At 66.8% G+C, this 19035-nt stretch overlaps 1 protein-coding gene across 5 annotated transcripts in view; it reads right to left on the bottom strand.

The window, feature by feature from the left end:
* The window catches only part of PDE4A (phosphodiesterase 4A), an 80066-nt gene that overhangs the window by 18975 nt on the left and 42056 nt on the right, over positions 1–19035 (bottom strand). Inside the window, exon 1 of one of the 5 annotated variants that reach the window (XM_074980364.1) lies at positions 14607–15043. The exons of 2 other annotated variants lie outside the window; for them this stretch is intronic. In XM_074980364.1, the coding sequence (XP_074836465.1) occupies positions 14607–14848 (242 nt within the window). In that variant the 5' untranslated portion in view covers positions 14849–15043. Of the gene's footprint in view, positions 1–8118; positions 9105–14606; positions 15044–19035 lie in introns of those variants that run through there. 2 more of the 5 variants (XM_074980360.1, XM_074980365.1) reach the window with 2 other exon arrangements.

Below are 19035 nucleotides of genomic sequence, written 5' to 3'. Positions count from 1 at the left end.
TCCCAGCAGGCAGGCGGCTGCTCCCCCCCACCCCGCTGCACCCTGACCCACAGCCCCCACCCCCACGCCATGCTCCCCTCCCGCACCCCAGTGCCCCCAACTCCCCTCCCCCACCCCACTGCACCGACCCACAGCCCCCACCCCCACGCCATGCTCCCCTCCCGCACCCCAGTGCCCCCAACTCCCCTCCCCCACCCCACTGCACCGACCCACAGCCCCCACCCCCACGCCATGCTCCCCTCCCGCACCCCAGTGCCCCCAACTCCCCTCCCCCACCCCACTGCGCCCTGACCCACAGCCCCCACCCCCACGCCATGCTCCCCTCCCGCACCCCAGTGCCCCCAACTCCCCTCCCCCACCCCACTGCGCCCTGACCCACAGCCCCCACCCCCCCACCATGCTCCCCTCTTGCACCCCACTGCCCCCAACTCCCCTCCCCCACCCCGCTGCACCCTGACCCACAGCCCCCACCCCCACGCCATGCTCCCCTCCTGCACCTCCCTGCCCCCCAACTCCCCTCCTCACCCTGCTGCACCGACCCACAGCCCCTCCCTGCCACACCATGCTCCCCTCCTACTCCCCACTGCCTCCTGCTGCTCCCCCACCTTCCCTCCCACACCCTGCTACAACCTCAGCCACAGCCCCCACCCCCCCACGCCATGCTCCCCTCCTGCACCCCACTGCTCCCCCCAACTCCCTTTCCCCACCCCGCTACACCCTGCCCCCCATGCCATGCTCCCTTCCTGCTCCCCAAACTCCCCTCCCCAACTACACCCCACTCCCCTCCCCCACTCTCCCCCACTGCACCCTGCCCCTCTCTCTTCCTCTCCCCCCGTTCCCCACCATCTCCTTCTCCCTTGTCAGGCTCCACCCCCACCCCACCTAGCTCCCCATCCCATTCCCCGCTATGCCCCTCCCCTGCTCCCACCCACCCTATCACACCCATTCCCCTCCCCCACCCCATGCCCCATCCCCCACCGCCCCCAGCCCTGCCGGTGCACCTAACTCCCGACCCGCAGCCCCTGCAGCCCAGCCTGCACTGGTGCCTGCCTCGGCCGCCCGTCAGTGTGCCCCTGGGAGGGGGCTGCCCAGGCCCCGGCCTCAGGCCAAGCTGGCAGTGCCTGTGCCAGGGCTGAGGGCTGCTGGGGACCAGGGAGCTCCGTGCTCACACCCCACCTGCCCCCTCAAGCTGGCTTTGCTGGTCCTCCTGGGGGCTGGGGAGACCTGAGCCCTGCCCCCAGTCGTGGTCCTTTTCCCAGTGCTAGCAGGGCCCCTGCAAGGGCACAGGCATTCTGGAGTGCCCCTGCCCTGTGCTGGGGGCGAGGGCAGGGATGCCAGGCAGTGCCAGCTGCTGCTCCTGGGCTCCCGGAGTTAGTGTGCCTCAGCCCCACCATTTAACCCTTCGGCGGCTGCTGGGCCTGGGGGGCATGAGCACACCTCCCCCCCCAGCCAGAGCAGGAGTCTGGATCCCCTGCGCACCAGCCAGTGCAGGAGTGTGCACCCACTGCGCACAACCACTGTGCACACCCACTGTGCACCAGCCAGGGCAGGAGTGTGCACCCACTTCGCACACTCACTGCGCACCAGCCAGGGCAGGAGTGTGCACCCACTTCGCACGCTCGCTGCGCACCAGCCAGGGCAGGAGTGTGCACCCACTTCGCACGCTCGCTGCGCACCAGCCAGGGCAGGAGTGTGCACCCACTTCGCACGCTCGCTGCGCACCAGCCAGGGCAGGAGTGTGCACCCACTTCGCACACTCACTGCGCACCAGCCAGGGCAGGAGTGTGCACCCACTTCGCACGCTCGCTGCGCACCAGCCAGGGCAGGAGTGTGCACCCACTTCGCACGCTCGCTGCGCACCAGCCAGGGCAGGAGTGTGCACCCACTTCGCACGCTCGCTGCGCACCAGCCAGGGCAGGAGTGTGCACCCACTTCGCACACTCACTGCGCACCAGCCAGGGCAGGAGTGTGCACCCACTTCGCACGCTCGCTGCGCACCAGCCAGGGCAGGAGTGTGCACCCACTTCGCACGCTTGCTGCGCACCAGCCAGTGCTAGCAGGGCCCCTGCAAGGGCACAGGCATTCTGGAGTGCCCCTGCCCTGTGCTGGGGGCGAGGGCAGGGATGCCAGGCAGTGCCAGCTGCTGCTCCTGGGCTCCCGGAGTTAGTGTGCCTCAGCCCCACCATTTAACCCTTCGGCGGCTGCTGGGCCTGGGGGGCATGAGCACACCTCCCCCCCCCAGCCAGAGCAGGAGTCTGGATCCCCTGCGCACCAGCCAGGGCAGGAGTGTGCACCCACTGCGCACAACCACTGTGCACACCCACTGTGCACCAGCCAGGGCAGGAGTGTGCACCCACTTCGCACACTCACTGCGCACCAGCCAGGGCAGGAGTGTGCACCCACTTCGCACGCTCGCTGCGCACCAGCCAGGGCAGGAGTGTGCACCCACTTCGCACGCTTGCTGCGCACCAGCCAGTGCAGGAGTGTGCACCCACTTCGCACGCTCGCTGCGCACCAGCCAGGGCAGGAGTGTGCACCCACTTCGCACGCTCGCTGCGCACCAGCCAGGGCAGGAGTGTGCACCCACTTCGCACGCTCACTGCGCACCAGCCAGGGCAGGAGTGTGCACCCACTTCGCACGCTCGCTGCGCACCAGCCAGGGCAGGAGTGTGCACCCACTTCGCACACTCACTGCGCACCAGCCAGGGCAGGAGTGTGCACCCACTTCGCACGCTCGCTGCGCACCAGCCAGGGCAGGAGTGTGCACCCACTTCACACGCTCGCTGCGCACCAGCCAGGGCAGGAGTGTGCACCCACTTCGCACGCTTGCTGCGCACCAGCCAGGGCAGGAGTGTGCACCCACTTCGCACGCTTGCTGCGCACCAGCCAGGGCAGGAGTGTGCACCCACTTCGCACACTCACTGCGCACCAGCCAGGGCAGGAGTGTGCACCCACTTCGCACGCTCGCTGCGCACCAGCCAGGGCAGGAGTGTGCACCCACTTCGCACGCTCGCTGCGCACCAGCCAGGGCAGGAGTGTGCACCCACTTTGCATGCTCGCTGCGCACCAGCCAGGGCAGGAGTGTGCACCCACTTCGCACGCTCGCTGCGCACCAGCCAGGGCAGGAGTGTGCACCCACTTCGCACGCTCGCTGCGCACCAGCCAGGGCAGGAGTGTGCACCCACTTCGCACGCTCGCTGCGCACCAGCCAGGGCAGGAGTGTGCACCCACTTTGCACGCTCGCTGCGCACCAGCCAGGGCAGGAGTGTGCACCCACTTCGCACGCTCGCTGCGCACCAGCCAGGGCAGGAGTGTGCACCCACTTCGCACGCTCGCTGCGCACCAGCCAGGGCAGGAGTGTGCACCCACTTCGCACGCTCGCTGCGCACCAGCCAGGGCAGGAGTGTGCACCCACTTCGCACGCTCGCTGCGCACCAGCCAGGGCAGGAGTGTGCACCCACTTCGCACGCTCGCTGCGCACCAGCCAGGGCAGGAGTGTGCACCCACTTTGCACGCTCGCTGCGCACCAGCCAGGGCAGGAGTGTGCACCCACTTTGCACGCTCACTGCGCACCAGCCAGGGCAGGAGTGTGCACCTACCAAGCACACCCAGGCTGTGCACAGCTGCACACACACCACACCACACAACTGCTCAGGCTGGCACCTGCCTGAACAAAGCACCTTACAGAGGGTTCGACACCAGAAGCCCTGGGACAGGCCCTGCTTCCTCAGCACCAGGCACAACCCCCTGCCCCATATCCCGGCCCCCCGAACTAAACCGCCAGGGAAAGGGAGGTACGGGGGGGAGCAGGGTCTCTGTCAGGGTCTCAGACTAGGAGAGCAGCAGAGCTGTGGAGAGAAGCACCGTTCCATGGGCACGGGGGTGGCCGCTCGTGGCAGATGCAGGGACTGCCCAGCCAAGCGCCCACAGCTGGGTGTGGAGGTGCACATCCACACGGGCCTCAGGGCACCCAGAAAAAATATTCCACATTGCAGAGAAACAATTAGAGGGAACATTGGAGAGAACCCAGGAGTCCTGGCTCCCAGCCCCCTGCTCCAACCTAGAGCCCACTTTCCCCTGGAGCAGAGAACCCAGGAGTCCTGGCTCTGGACACCCAGGGAGGGGAAGAGGCTCAGGCCAGGGGCTCCTTGGGAAGAAGAACGGAGGTGTTGGGTGCATCCTTGTGCCCTCTGGCTGCTGGGGGCACTGCTGTGTTACACAGGCAGGGTTGTGCGCACCCCCCAGGGGCACATGCAGCATGCACAGAATGTAAATTGCACTGAGCACGTGCACATTGCACTACACATGTACTGAACTGCTCACACACAACCTGCACTGCACACCTGCATTTGTGCATACACGCTGCATTGCACTGCACACCGACATACTGAACTGCACACACAACTGCATTGCACACCTGCATTTGTGCATACACACTGCATTGCACTGCAGACATACTGAACTGCATGTACACACTGCATTGCACACCTGCATTTGTGCACACACACTGCACTGCACTGCAGATATACTGAACTGCATGCACACACTGCGTTGCACACCTGCATTTGTGCACGCACACTGCATTCCACTCCACACAGACATACTGAACTGCACATGTGCAATCGCACATTCTCTTTCACACACACACACGCATGCGTGCATGTGGAGGGCTGGCTCACAGGTGCTGATGTCACACGGGAGGCTGGGGGGCTGCAGGAAACGATAAGATTAGGGAGCCCTGGGGTGAGGCAGGGAATTATCAGCCGAGGGCGGGAAGGGAGCAGCCTGGGGAGTAGGGCGCTGGGTCCCCTCAGGCTGGCATCAGCTGGCCACGCACGATCAGGAGAGGACCAGTAGACAGAACATGGGACTGGGGCTCAGGAAACTTGCTCTGCCACTGCCATGCTGGATGCCCCAGGCAAGTCCCAGCTCCTTGCCTCAGTTTCTCCCTCTGTAAATGCTGAATGCCTTGGTACCTGCGGGGGCTGGGTACGGCAGAGAGGGATTTCAGGCAGACAGAAATGGGGGAGGGGCAGGAGAGGTACCAGCTGACACTGTGCTGGGAAGCTCGGGGCAGGGGACCGACCTGGCAACATGCAGCCAGAAGGGGGCTGCCCAGCCGCCCCCGGGCTGGGTGTGGTTGGGATTTCCAGAGGGAGGGGCCCATCGGCTGTAGCTCAGTTCAGGGCAGTGGCCCTGGCCAGATGCAGCTGTGGGGGGATGGGGGACTCCTGTACCCCTGTGGCAGCCCCCCTACTGGGGATCCCTTACCCCACTGAAGCCTGAGAACCCCTCCCTCAGCCTGGCCCATCTCCCCTGCTCAAAGCTGCTAAACCCAGGCAGGAGCTGAAGGCACAGGACCCAGGGAAGAAGCACAGGACAGACCCACAGGCATCTCTGGGAGGGGAGGGGAGGGGAGGGGAGGGGAGTCCAGCGGATAGAACAGAGGCTGGTGGACAGGGGCCGGGGTTTCAGTCTCCTCCACGGACTCTCTGTGACCCTGTCCTGTGCCTCAGTTTCCCCACCCACTGCACAACCATGGTCCTGTGTGTGCTGCACCGTGAAGCTGGCTGCCTGGATATTTGCAAAAGGCTGCAGGAGAATAAACAAGGCTCTGCTCCTCCCTCCCCGGAAGTCAGACGGCCCATGGGCGTCCCCTGTCCCCCCCTCCTCGGGGCGTCCAGGGACAGGCTCGGACCTGGCGTTGAACATGGGCTACGCTCCTGGGAGCTGGCTGCAGGCAGGACTGGGACGGAGGGAAACCCAGGGTGCGGAGTGGGAGGACGGGTCTGCTTGGTTCTGCCAGTCACGAGCGGGTCTGGTCTCAAAGCTACAGAGACACGTCCCGATAGGCGGAGAACAGCCAGGAACACGGGGCGGGGGCAGTTCTACCTGCTCCAAGCCCAGCGGTGCCTCTGGCTCCCCTCCAGCCCCCACAGAACCTGAACCGACCCCCGCAACCAAGCTCACTAAGCACCATGTAGGGGGATAGCCACAGCACCAGTGCAACCCCCCGTGCAAGAACTAGTGACTCCAGGACACTAGTGCAGGCCTCGTCACACGCTGGTGAAGCTGCAGCACTACACACTCTCCTGCCCTGCTAGAAGCAGGTCTCTGCCCACCAGCACCAGGGGCACAGGGCAGACATGAACCAGCAGGGGCTGGGCCCTCGGGCACAGCCGCCCCCACTTGAAGGCATGGGGCAGGGAGGCAGCTTTGGGGAGGAGAGAGGAGAATCCAGCTGCACCCTCCATGCCAGAGCCCCTCAACACCTGATCAGGTCACAGTACAACAGCCCCAGAGGAGCCAGAGCTGGGCGCTGTCCAGACCCTGTCCAGGATCAGGGCCCCGTTGCACCAGGCGCTACCCAGACCCTGGCTGAGATTAGGGACCCGTCATGCCAGGCGCTGCCCAGACCCTGGCCGAGATCATGCCCCCATCATACCAGGCGCTGCCCAGACCCTGGACCGCATCAGGGCCCCATAGTGCCAGGCACTGCCCAGACCCCAGCCGAGATCAGGGCCCCGTCCTGCTGGGCGCTGCCCAGACCTGGAGTGACAGACAGCTCCTGTCCCATCTAATAGGGAGGTGGAAAACTGAGGCGCGGCGCAGCAGAGTGATTTGCCCAAGGTCAGTGGCAGAGCTGGGAACAGAACCCAGTGCCAGGCCCAACCCCTGCCCAGCCTGGCCCACGCTGCAGCTAACCCCAAGGTCCTGCCTCCAGTCAAATGCTCCCTCTGCTCTCCACGTCCGCCTAGAGCTGGTCCCGTCCAGCCCCTGCGCCAGGGCTGCAAACAGGGGCTCCCACCTGCCACCCACACTGGGGGGAGGTGCGTTTGGCTGCTCCAGGGCATCCTCGCCGGTTCTGTCGTCAGGTGCAACGGGCAGCTGACCTGAGCACCCCGAATGCTCCCTAAGTCCAGGGCAGTGCCTGGGACCGAGCTCCCGGCTCCTGGAGAGCACAGGAGCAAAAAAGGCATCAGAGCACCCCGGGCCATGGGGCAGTGGGGCACAGAGCCAGGACGTGATGTTATCCCCAGGCCAGGTGAAAATAGAGCTCCGGGTTCCTGCTTCCTGCTTGACATTTCAGGGCCGGAGGCTCCAGCAGTGGCTGCCTCCTGGCTCCCAGCCCGAGCAGGAGCCAAGCCCCAGAGCCCCAGGTCCCCCGCTCCCCAGCCCTGCATCGGGTCCTCCTATCAGACAGGGTAGGGAGCAGGGGAGCCTGCTGCAAAACCAGCCAGCCCAGAGCCTGGGCCGGGGCTCGACACCATAGCATGAAAGTCCTGCCCCTTGGCGTCCCAGCGCCCCTCAAGGACCACTCCAGGGGCTCCGCGTCCTGCGCAGACCTCATCTGCCCAGCAAGAGGCCCGTGAACTTGAAGCTGAGACCTGGCAAACTCAGGTCACCGAACAGCCTCAGAAAGAGGGGGCAGGGCCAGAAGCTAGAGGCTGTGAGCTGCTCTCCAGCTGATGCCCCTTGGTCAGGCAGCAGAGCCTGCAGGAACCCCAGGCCCAGCCCCAAAGGTAAGGGGGTCACCAGGCCCCAGCCTGCACAGGCAGGGTCATGGGCACGGAGCCAGGCCATGCCGCCCTGAGTGCAGCCCCTGGGGCAACAGTGCACACAGTCCCCTGACACAAGCGCTACTCACAGACACACCTGAGTGTGCACACTCAGTCACCTGGCAGGAGCGCTACCCACACACACACACCCACACACAAGCGTGCACACTCCATCCCCTGGCACAAGCACTACCCATGCACACACAAGTGTGCACACTCACTCCCCTGGAACAAGTGCTACCCATGTGCACACCCGAGTGTGCAGACAGCCCCCTGGCACAAGTGCTACCTACATGCACACGCAGTGCCCTGGCACAACCACTACCCACGTGCACAGCCGAGCGTGCACACTCAGCCCCCTGACACGAGCACTACCCACACGCGCACTGGAGTGTGCACACGGAGTCCCCGGCACGAGCACTACCCATGTGCACACCCGAGTGTGCACACGCAGCCCCCCGGCACGAGCGCTAAGCGCGGGCGGGCGCACCCTCAGAGGGCACAGACACAGCCGGGTGTGCACACGTGCAAACGCCCCCGCCCCGCGGCGCTCACCGACCTGCTCAGCCGGGGCCGGCCCAGCTCCGCCTCGCCGAAGGAGAAGTGCATGGCCCGGGCGGGACCCAGGAGTCCGGGGCCGCACGAGGGGGAGCCCCGCGCTGGCATGAGGCAGGGTACGGGGCGCCGGCGGGCAGGGGAAGGGCCGCGGCCGCCTGCAAAGCCCGGCGGCGGATTCGGGGCCGGGCGCGGCCCGGGGCACTGGGCTCGCCCACGGGCCGGGCTGCGGCTCAGCGCCAGGCATGTCTCCCCCACCCCGCCTGGGCCTGAGGGGGCTCCAAGCGAACCCCGCAGAGCTCTGCCAAGTGCCGCCCAGACACGGAGCACACACGCGTGTGCACACCAGCACCTGGGCCAGGGCCTCCACACGGGGGCAAAGCCACGGTCACAGCAGGGACCGGTGCCCAGGGCAAGGGGGTGGGAGTCAACCGGGGAACCCAGGAGTCCTGGTGCCAAGCCCCTTGCTCTAACCACTAGGCCCTTCTCCCCACACAGCACGCCGCTGTGCGGCACGGGGGGGTTGTCCCTGTAGGGTTGCTGAGGGGGGGCAGGTGGGTTGTTATTGTAGGGTTGCAGACAAAGAGGAGGGGGGCGCCTGGGGAGTAAAGATCCCGGCTGTCCCACCCGTTCCCATCTCTGCCAGCTCCGGCTCCCTTCCACCTACTCCGGGTCTTCCCGGATTCCCCGGCTCCGGGAGGGGAGGGGACCAGCCCCGCCTCCTTATTTACCGACCAGTGACGACAGAGCCCCACAGCTCCAGGAGCCCCGGGGAACCAGTGGCACCAGTCCCTTGTGGGGAGGGGCCGCACTGCGCAGTGCTCCGCACGCCCTGCCCGGCCCGGGGAACCCAGGAGTCCTGGCTCCCAGTCCCCTGCTCTGACCACCAGCCACGACTGCCCTCCCAGAGCCAGGAGGGAACCCAGGAGTCCTGGCTCCCAGTCCCCTGCTCTGACCACCAGCCCCCATTGCCTTCCCAGCACCGGGGAGAGAACCCAGGAGTCCTGGCTCCCAGCCCCGCACTCTCACCACCAGCCCCCATTGCCTTCCCAGCACCAGGGAGAGAACCCAGGAGTCCTGGCTCCCAGCCCCCTGCACTAACCCCCAGACATACGCCCCACAGATCCCTGTGCCCCTCTGCACACCACACTTTTCCCACATACACCCCCCCCCCATTAGAGAAACATTCCAACAAGCCCCCCCCCCGCTGTGTGCAGTGGGGACACTTGGGGGCTCCCCCAGGGGTGGGGCTGTCAGGCCCTGCAGTGGGGAGCTTGGCTGAAGAATGGATCTGGGACACAGCAGAACTCTCCCCCCGCCCCAGTGCCAGCCCAGCCTCCCGCACACCAGCCAGAAAGAAACAGACCAGAGCAGGAATTCGGTGTCTCCCTCCTGCTCCCCGAGTCTCGCACAGAGCAGGGCGGAGTAACGGACCCGGGCGTCCCAGCTCTCACCTGACCTCACTAACCATTGGACCTCACTCTCCTCCCAGAGCTGGGGACAGGACTCAGGCACCTCCACGCCACAGCTGCTGTCCTCGAGGAACACGTCAGGTCTGTGCACTTAACAGGGTGTCAATTGACTCACTCCATGGAGACGGCGGCCTGACCCCAGCTGAGGGATCTGCCCCAGGGAGTTGGCAAACCCCCGTCACCCAGGGTTGTCTGCCAAGGAAAGGGCAGATCCTGTCCCCTCAGCCTGCACCGACTTCAAGGGAGGCCAGAATTGGTCTCCCTGGTCTGGCCCTGGCACTGGGTGGCCTGACATGAATCCCATCGCTGCTACCTGGCCGGCAGCCTGGGACTCTCCCAGCACAGGGGTGGGGAAGGGGCTACTGCAGGCATGTCAGGAGGTGGGCCAGGCCTCAGCCCCCAATGCTCCAGGGGAATCCATCAGCCCCTGAAATGCGGCCAGTTCTGGGGCAGGACGTTGTGGAACAGCCCACTGCAGTTTAGGACAGGAAGTGCAGGGGAGGCAAGGCTGCGGTGCAGGAGATCGACTCCCAGCCACAGTCGGTGCCCCCGGCCTGCTGTGCCAGCCACCACCCAGACAGCAGCTGAGATCAGGGTCCCCTTGTGCCAATCCCTGCCCCAAAACCACCCCGGCCCAAACAGCCATCAGGTGGCCCCACCGCCACCCGGGCATCGAGCCGGAGACTTGCCCAAGGTCACACACGGAATCAGTGGCAGTGCAGGAACTGGGCCAGATCCACAGGGCTGTGCACGGCACCGGCCTCTGGCCCTGGCAAAGAGCCCTAGGAAACCATTAGCTTCCCCGCAAACTGCAGCCACTTCTAGGTGGGGCAGAGCGGATCCCGACGGCCCACAGTGATGCCACAAGGCGCTTTCGGACAGGAAGTGAGAGGGAGCCAGCGCGCACCAGCAGCAGGGGAGGGAGCCTCAGGCTGCTCGCCAGCCGGCATGCCGGGGACAACGTCCCAAACGGGCCGGGTTAGGTCTGCCCCTATGGCCACGCTGCACCCAGATCCCACCTCCCTTCCCCTCGAGGGACCGGGCAGCGCTCCAGGGGTCTCTCGGCCCTGCAGGGTCTGGGCCAGGGGCTGAGCGTTTAGGGTCTGGGAAGCATCCAGACGTGCCCAAGCCCTCAGCCACTGTGTCCCAAGTTACCTGGGACATGCAGCAGGATGCCAGGCTGGGGCGCGACCAGCCTGGTGCCAAGGACTGAGACGGAAACAGCCCTGGGGCTCATACAGGCCCCGGTGCACAGGCCCAGGAAAAGTGAGGCCGTACTTACCTAGAGAAGGAGAGACAGGGGAGCACAGGGTCAGTTACGGGCACTGCCAGGGTCTGTCCTGGGCCCTAGCCCCCAGCCAGTGGCAGCGTTTCAAGCAGGGGTTGGACTAAGTGATGGCTCTTCCCACCCTAATCTCCTTTGATGCTCAAGCGCATCTCCGAAGCCCTGGGACCGGCTGAGGAGCAGGGGGCTGGGAGCCAGGACTCCTGGGTTGTCTCCTGGCTTGGCCACCAACGCCCCAGACGCTGGAGGAAACGGCCACTTCCTGGCCGCTGAAGAGAAATGGCCAGTGCCCAAAACAGCCACCCCTCACTGACTCTGTCCCAGACCGGGGTGGGGGGGCACTGCTCTGAGAACCCCCTCCCCGACCCCAAGACTGCAGGGATGCAGCGTCACAGTGCCCTCTTGTGGGCACTGCTCAGCACTGCCGCGTCTGGGCCAGGGAGTGGACACCAGCAAGCTGGGATCGGGCTTCACCGTCCCCCACCCCAGCTAAGGACAGAACCAGGAGTCCTGGCTCCCAGCCACTCCTGCTCCGCCCCTGAGATCCTGCCTCTGCGGCCCCAGCCCATGTCCTAGTCGGGGGGGGGGGTGTGCAAAGGAGGGGCTGGACTCCTCTTCCCCCCTCCCCCAAACTAGGGGAGCTGCACCAGGGAACGCCCCCCGGAGACTTTCAGCCACTGAATGCCAAGCCCTGGGGCCCTGTCCCTGGCAGGACTTGGAGCCGGCGGCAGAGCTCCCTGGGCGGGCAGCAGCAGTAAGTTGTTCAGCTCAGGCCCCACAGGCTGCGAGCGCAGCCTGGCCGAGCATCTGCCTCCCCCGCCTCAACCCAGACACCCCTTGCTCACCTCCTGGTGTCTGGCCCCTCCTCCCCTTTCCCGGGGACGGCGATGGGGTGTCAGGCTGGGCTGAGCGAGGGTCCAGCCTGCCAGCCCCAGCCATGCCCAGAGTGGCAAGGCCCTCCCAAGGCGCCTGACGCCCCCGAACGCAGCTGCGGTTTAGGCCCCGCAGCTCCCTGAGACCACAGGAAACCTGGGCTTGGACCTGCCAGCAGCAGGACAGGGGGGCGAGAGGCCTGTGTCTCACCCTGCCTGGTCCCCGCTAGATGCCCAGCCCAGGGGCCTGGGGGCAACCTGGCTACTTCTGCCCCCCAGCCAGCTCCAGGGTGCATCCGGCTGCAAAGAGCCCCTGCAGCCTGGCCCGGCCCGGCTCCCTCCCCCCTCGCAAGGCTCCTTATCAGCTGCGCTGCAGTTTCCTGTGCCACTTGCAGCATGTCCCACGCTGGGACGCGGTGTCCCTGGGGATGGGGGAAGGGAGGGCTGCAGTAGCCAGCAGCCAAAGCAGCACCGGGCTGGGGAGATGGGCAGCCGGGGGCGCAGGGGGCACCAGGAGCAGTGCCAGCGCCAAGCCCCGTCGGACGCGCCCTGCTGGGAGCCCAATGCAGGAGTTCAGCTGGGGCTGCCAGAGAGAAACCCGCAGTGGGTGACTCAGCGCAGCAGCTTCAAACCACAGAGAGGCAGCGGGGGGCAGGGGGACGCATGGGCCAGTCCTGGCTTGCGCGGCCCCGCGGGCAGGATCGGGCCCCCCGGCCCTTCACGAGGAGCTGGCGGCAGCGCCGCCTTCCCGGCCGGAAGCAGGAGCTGCTCTCCGGCTCACGCCACTTTCAGTTCCCCTGCGGGCAGGCGGGCGGGCGCATGGCGGTGCAGGGCTGTGTTCCCAGAGGGGCCAGGTGCAGGCACAGCAGGGACTGGGCCCACACAGCCACTGGGCTGGCGTGAAAGGAGCTGGGACCGGCCCAGGCTGGGCCAACGGGTCAGGGTCCCTGTCCGCCCGCTCCGGGCCGGGCCAATGGGCCAGGGCCTCTGCTTGCCCGCTCCGGGCCAGGCCAATGGGCCAGGGTCCCTAAACATGCACTCTGGGCCGGACCAATGGGCCAGGGTCCCTGCCCGCCCGCTCTGGGCTGGACGAATGGGCCAGGGCCTCTGCTTGCCTGCTCCGGGCTAGGCCAATAGGCCAGGGTCTCTGCCTGCCCGCTCCGAACTGAGCCAATGGGCCAGGGTCTCTGCCTGCCTGCTCCGGGCTAGGCCAATAGGCCAGGGTCTCTGCCTGCCCGCTCCGAACTGAGCCAATGGGCCAGGGTCTCTGCCTGCCTGCTCTGGGCTGGGTCAATAGGCCAGGGTCTCTGCCTGCCCACTCCGGGCTGGACCAATGGGCCAGGGCCTCTGCTTGCCCGCTCCGGGCCAGGCCAATGGGCCAGGGTCTCTTCCTGCCCGCTCTGGGCTGGGCCAATGGGCCAGGGTCTCTGCCAAGGCCAAGTCAGTCTCACAGACCCATTTTACTGTGGATCTAGCCCTTCTGCCTCTCTTGACCCCCCAGAATCTCCTCCTGTTTCCAGCTAGGGTTGTGCCGTGCCCAGCTGCCCATCCGACTGGGGCTGGGGCTTCAGTGGTTCACTATATTCGCAGTCTCATCTCCAGAGGAGCCCAGATGGGGCATTAGAGCGACTAGCACCTGGCAGCTCAACCCTCCTTCTCCCTCCCGCCCCACACCCCTTGGGGCACCAATGGCCCTGCCATGCCAGGTGCTGTGCAGATCCCACCCACCTGAGACCAGGGCGCCCCAAGGCCAGGCGGCGCACTGCCCCAGAGACACCTGCTGCTCCGAAGAGTCAAAACCAGGGGAACCGTGGTGCAGAGTGGGGAGGGGCCTTGCTCAAGGTCAGGGCCAGAACCCGGAACGCGAGGCCACAGTCGGAACCCCCACTGCGCTCACCCGGCTGGCCCGGGGTGCTTAGCCTGATGCTGGCCTGGTGGAAGGGGGCCAGCCCTCTCATGAGGCACCCACCCCCTCTGTTTACATGTGGCCCAGCGCTGTCTCCTTCGCAGACCTTTTATGGCGTGAGACGCACTCGAAAGGCCCCAAGTCACGTCCCTCCCGCAGGCCTGGCTGCAGCAGCTGCACTGCTGAGCACTGTTGGCCCTGGAGCCAGAGGGGCTGTGACGGAGCAGGAAGGACATTGAGGCTGTGCATGGAGTGTAGCGTCCCGCAGCCGGAGGGGAAACTGAGGCACGGAGCAAGCTGTGGCTGAGGAGGGCGCAGAATGCTTGTGCCCAGGTTCCCACCAGCCATGACCCTGGGCTGCCCCTCGGCCAGGTTCTGCCCCCATGGCCCCCTCACGTGGCTGCCACCTGGCCCTTCCAGGAGCTCCCACCAGCACAGGCTGCTGGCAAAGGGCAGCCCCTGTGAACCGCGGATCAGAGCTGTCCCAGTCTGGACAGTCTGCACCGGGGGGGAGCAGTGTCAGACATGGGGCAATGCAGGGCCCACACTAGGGCAGTATCTCACGGGAGACGAATGGAGGATGGTGGTTAGAGCTGGGGGTGAGGAGCCTGGGAGCCAGGACTCCTGGGTTCTTCCCCAGTTCTGGGAGGTGTATTGAGTCTACTGGTTAGAGCAGGGAGCCAGGGTGAGAACCCAGGAGTCCTGGCTCCCAGCTAACCACTAGGCCCTGGGGAGGCCACGGCAGCTCCTGGGAGACCCCCAGCTGCTCTGGGGCAGGAGGGGGGCGCTGGAGTGCAGTCGCGCCCTACAGGGGTCCAGCCTTGGCAGGGGCAGGGCCCGGCTCTCGCTGGAAGTGCTGCCCTGTGCCGGGGCCCTGCCCAGGCTGGGGGCAGGGGGCACAGGAGGCTGGGCTGGGGCACAGGGCCCCGGGCTGGCAGGCAGGTGCCCGCTCCTTACCCGCCTTTGAATTTGCGGTGATGCTCCTGAATGCTCCTGTTCACCCGCAGCCTGCGCAGAAAGGTGGGGGAGGTGCTGGGGAAGAAGACGGGCGAGTGGGGGGGCCTGGCGGCCAAGCCCGGCTTGGCCCGGCCCGGGGGGGCGCTGGGGCAGCTGGGCAGAAACGCCTCGTCGTCCTGCCGGCTCAGCAGCTCCAGCTCGGGGATCCGGGGCAGGTTTCTCCTCTGCCTCTGCTGCGCCATGGGGCTGGTGCCAGGGCGGCCCAGGGGCTCCGGGCCGGGCGCAGGGGACCCCAGAGCCAGGGGCCGGTGCCAGCCCCTGCCGCGCCGGACCGCGAACTCCTGCCCAAGTCCAGCAACTCGGCGGCGGCGGCGGCGGCGGGGCGGGTCCGTGTCCCTCCCTCCCGCGGGAGCGCGGCGGCGGCCGGAGGGCAGGCGGCTCCCGTCGGTTCCTCCCTCCCTCCAGCCCGCAGCGCAAGCAGCCGGGATTGTGGGTAAGGGGCAGGGCCAGGGCCAGGGCCAGGCGCCCCGGCGGCCGGGCCCGCGCTTGGCCGCTCCGTGCCTCAGTTTCCCCGGGGGGGTCCCGTAGCGCACCGCCCGCGCCGGCGTCCCCGGCTCCTGGTCCCACCGCCGCAGGCTGACCCGGGCCGGTCCCGCCCCCCGCTCCGCCTGTCCCGGGTCCTGTCTGGCCAGACCATTGGGCCCCACCCCCCGGCCTCCCTGGGGCTGCACAGGCCAAGCCCCAGCCCTGCCCCATCTCCCCGGCGCGCTTCCAGCCAGCAGCTCCGGCCCTGGGGGCGGCTCCAGCCCTCCCCAGTCCCCGCTGTGGGCACCAGCGCCCCGGCCCGGCCCGGCCCTCCCCTCCGGCACACACAATCCTCCGGCGCTGGGGCACCACCGGGGTCCTGCTCGGCGGCTGCCGCTGCCAGAGGCAAGGAACAGAGCAGGGCGATCTGTGGGACGACCCAGACCCTCGCCTGCTTCGGGCACAGGCAGGAACACCCTAGCCAGCAGCCCAGCTCTGCAAAGCCCCTCTGCAGCCCCCCAGGCGCCACCTTAATACCCCTCACACAATGTACAGCACCGAGCACAATGGGGTCTGGGACTTGATGGGGGGCTCCCAGGCATTACTGTAATACACCTAATGAACAAAGTACAGCGCCTAGCACAATGGGGCCCAGGACTTGACTGGATTGCCTGAGCACTACTCTAATACACCTAATAAACAATGGCCAGTTCCTAGCACAATGGGGCCTGTGCCTTGACTGGGGTTCTCTCCCAGGTGCTACTGTGATATATCTGATAAGCAATGTACAGCACCTAGCACAATGGGGCCTGGGCCATGACGGGGATGCCTGAGTGCTACCATAATATGCCTAATAAACAGCATAGAGTGCCTAGCACCATGAGGCTTGGGCTATGAGTGGGGCTCCTGGGTACTATCATAATACACCTAATAAACAATGTGCAGCGCCTAGCACAGCAGGGGCTGGGCCTTGACTGGGGCTCCCGGGTGCTACCGTAATACACCTAATAACTATTGTACAGTGGCCAGCAGGCCCTGGCTAAGACTCACAACACTACCATAATACACCTAGTTAGTAATTCTCTCTACTGGGAAGGTGCTACCATAATACGCGCAAGAGTCCCATGGCCCAGGGTTTATGGGTAGGTGTTGGGGGCTTCTCCCCTGGGCGATTAGCCTACCTGACTCCCACTGGGACAAGTGATTCTTTGCCCCAGCTTCCCCCCTGCCCACTGACCTCACCCCAGGAGCTGGGCAGCAGCTGTTTGACCAGGCACAACCCGGCTGGGGCAGGAGCTGGAGGCAGGGGCAGCAGGAGGCAGGGCGCTGGCATGCAGCCTTGGGCTCTGCATGGAGCAGCGCCAGGGGGCCTCAGCCAGGCACTGGACTCACCACCAGCTGGGAACAAGCAGGTGCCCGCAGAGCAAACCCAGAAGGGACCTGGAGCAGATTTCTTGGGCTGTTACAACCATGTGGGAGTGGGTGCAGGACTCCTGGTTCTCCCCCGAGTGCTGGGAGGGCAGGGAGGCCAGTGGGTCGAGCGAAGGGCTGGGAGCCAGGACTCCTGGGTTCTCCCCCGAGTGCTGGGAGGGGAGTGGGGAGCAGTGGGTCGAGCAAAGGGCTGGGAGCCAGGACGCCTGGGTTCTCCCCCGAGTGCTGGGAGGGGAGTGGGGAGCAGTGGGTCGAGCAAAGGGCTGGGAGCCAGGACGCCTGGGTTCCATTTCTGTCTCCGGATGGGGGCTGGCTCAGACGTCCCAGCTCCTTGCCTCAGGGCTGGCCCGACTGAGGCAGTGGGTGCTCTCGAGGGGACCCCGGCCCTGCTGCTGTCCAGCGCTGAGTCTCCCCCGTGGAAGAAAGGGGGAAAAAAACCCACGAGTGTTTCCCTGAGCCACTGCCGCCACCTGCTGGCCACTGCCCGATGCGGCGCCGATGGCCAGACAGCCGCCAAGGCCAGTACCAGCTGCAGGGCAGCACCCAGAGGCACGGGCTGAGCGCCATCCCGGGGGTTACGCACGACCCCCGCGGGTAGGAGCCCCTGTGCTCCTGGGGAGCCGTGTGGGAGGGAGGCTGGGAGCCAGGAGCCCAGGGGGTCCCTGCCATGCCTGGCAGCCAGAGCTGGGAGATTCCCCACCAGCCTGAACAGCGGGATGGAGCCAACCCCTGGGCTATCAGCGACGCTGCTGCCCTCCACCCCCAGGGCGTTCGGGGGGGAGTTGGGCCCCAGTGCGTCCCAGACCAGCCCCCACAGAGACAGCAGGGCCTGGGGCTGAGGGGAGCGGGGCACGTGCCCTGGGGAGCTGTTGCTGCAGGCCCGTGGGAGCCCCAGACAGGGGTCATTGGCTCTGAGTGGGGGATTCCAGCATTTGAGCTTCCCTGGCTGCGCGGCAATACGTGTGGGGGGCTCTTCTGTGGGGCACGGAAAAGTCGAGAGGGAGGGGGAGAGGCTGACGACCAGCAGGCCCAGCCGGACAGAGCAGGAAGAGGGGCTAATTGTCCAGAGGCTGGGAACTGGCTGTGGGGCTGTGACGAGTGGTGGGGGGGATCCCGTACCCCTGGTTGGGCTGCACGTCTTTCCTGATCCCTGTAGGTCGCTGCTTTCCATTTCATTGCGCAGCATCTGTGCATAGGGGTAACGTGAGGCCACAGGTGACCCCCCCCTTCCTTCCCCGGGGAACAGGGGAGGGGCCTGGCTGGTTGAATGGGAACCGGGCGCTGGGGTGGGGCAGTCTGGTCTGGCCGGAGAGGAGGGAAGGGGCCAGGGCCCGGCTCGGGGACCCCTCTGGGCCCCTCTCCCCAGGATGGGTGGTACTGGCGGCTTCTGGGCCCTGTGCCGACCAGTCTGTTCTGCGCTGTGTCCCTGTCGCCCCCTAACCCGTCTGTTCCCCCCGGGGAGCGAGAGCCACGTCTGGCTGCGAGGGGGCAGGGCCTGGGGACCCCCCAGCTCCGTGACACCCAGGCCCCTCCAGGCCTGGTGACAAAGGGCCCTGGCACTGGGCAGAGGAGCTGAGTGCCAGGTACCTGCCTCTGCCTGGTTTGTGGGGCAGGCTTTGTGATGTGGAAAGGGTCCACGCACATCCCATGAGCTGCCCCCGCAGTCCCTGCACCCCAACCTCCATGCTGCCCTCCACTGCGTGTGAAGATGTGTTCCAGCATCCACCCACACAGGGCTGTGGCAGGGATACGGCCAGCCAAACCCCCAAGCAAAAGGCCAGGAACGAACCTGTCAAAGCTCAGCTCAGCTCAGTCCCTGTCGGGCCGGGGGCTGCACAGACCGACTCCACTCAGGGCCCCGTCGGGCCGGGGGCTCCACAGACCGACTCCGCTCAGTCCCTGTCAGGCTGGGGGCTGCACAGACCAACTCCGCTCAGGGCCCCATCGGGCCGGGGGCTGCACAGACCGACTCCGCTCAGTCCCTGTCGGGCCGGGGGCTGCACAGACCGACTCCGCTCAGGGCCCCGTCGGGCCGGGGGCTGCACAGACCGACTCCGCTCAGGGCCCTGTCGGGCCGGGGGCTGCACAGACCGACTCCGCTCAGTCCCTGTCGGGCCGGGGGCTGCACAGACCGACTCCGCTCAGGGCCCCGTCGGGCCGGGGGCTGCACAGACCGACTCCGCTCAGGGCCCTGTCGGGCCGGGGGCTGCACAGACCGACTCCGCTCAGTCCCTGTCGGGCCGGGGGCTGCACAGACCGACTCCGCTCAGGGCCCCGTCGGGCCAGGGGCTGCACAGACCGACTCCGCTCAGGGCCCCGTCGGGCCGGGGGCTGCACAGACCGACTCCGCTCAGGGCCCCGTCAGGCCGGGGGCTGCACAGACCGACTCCGCTCAGTCCCTGTCGGGCCGGGGGCTGCACAGACCGACTCCGCTCAGTCCCTGTCAGGCTGGGGGCTGCACAGACCGACTCCG

Source organism: Carettochelys insculpta, chromosome 29, assembly GCF_033958435.1.
Source record: "Carettochelys insculpta isolate YL-2023 chromosome 29, ASM3395843v1, whole genome shotgun sequence".
Lineage (NCBI taxonomy): Eukaryota > Metazoa > Chordata > Testudines > Carettochelyidae > Carettochelys > Carettochelys insculpta.
Note: the sequence above shows the minus strand (reverse complement) of the source record. Positions and strands in the feature narration are given on the sequence as shown.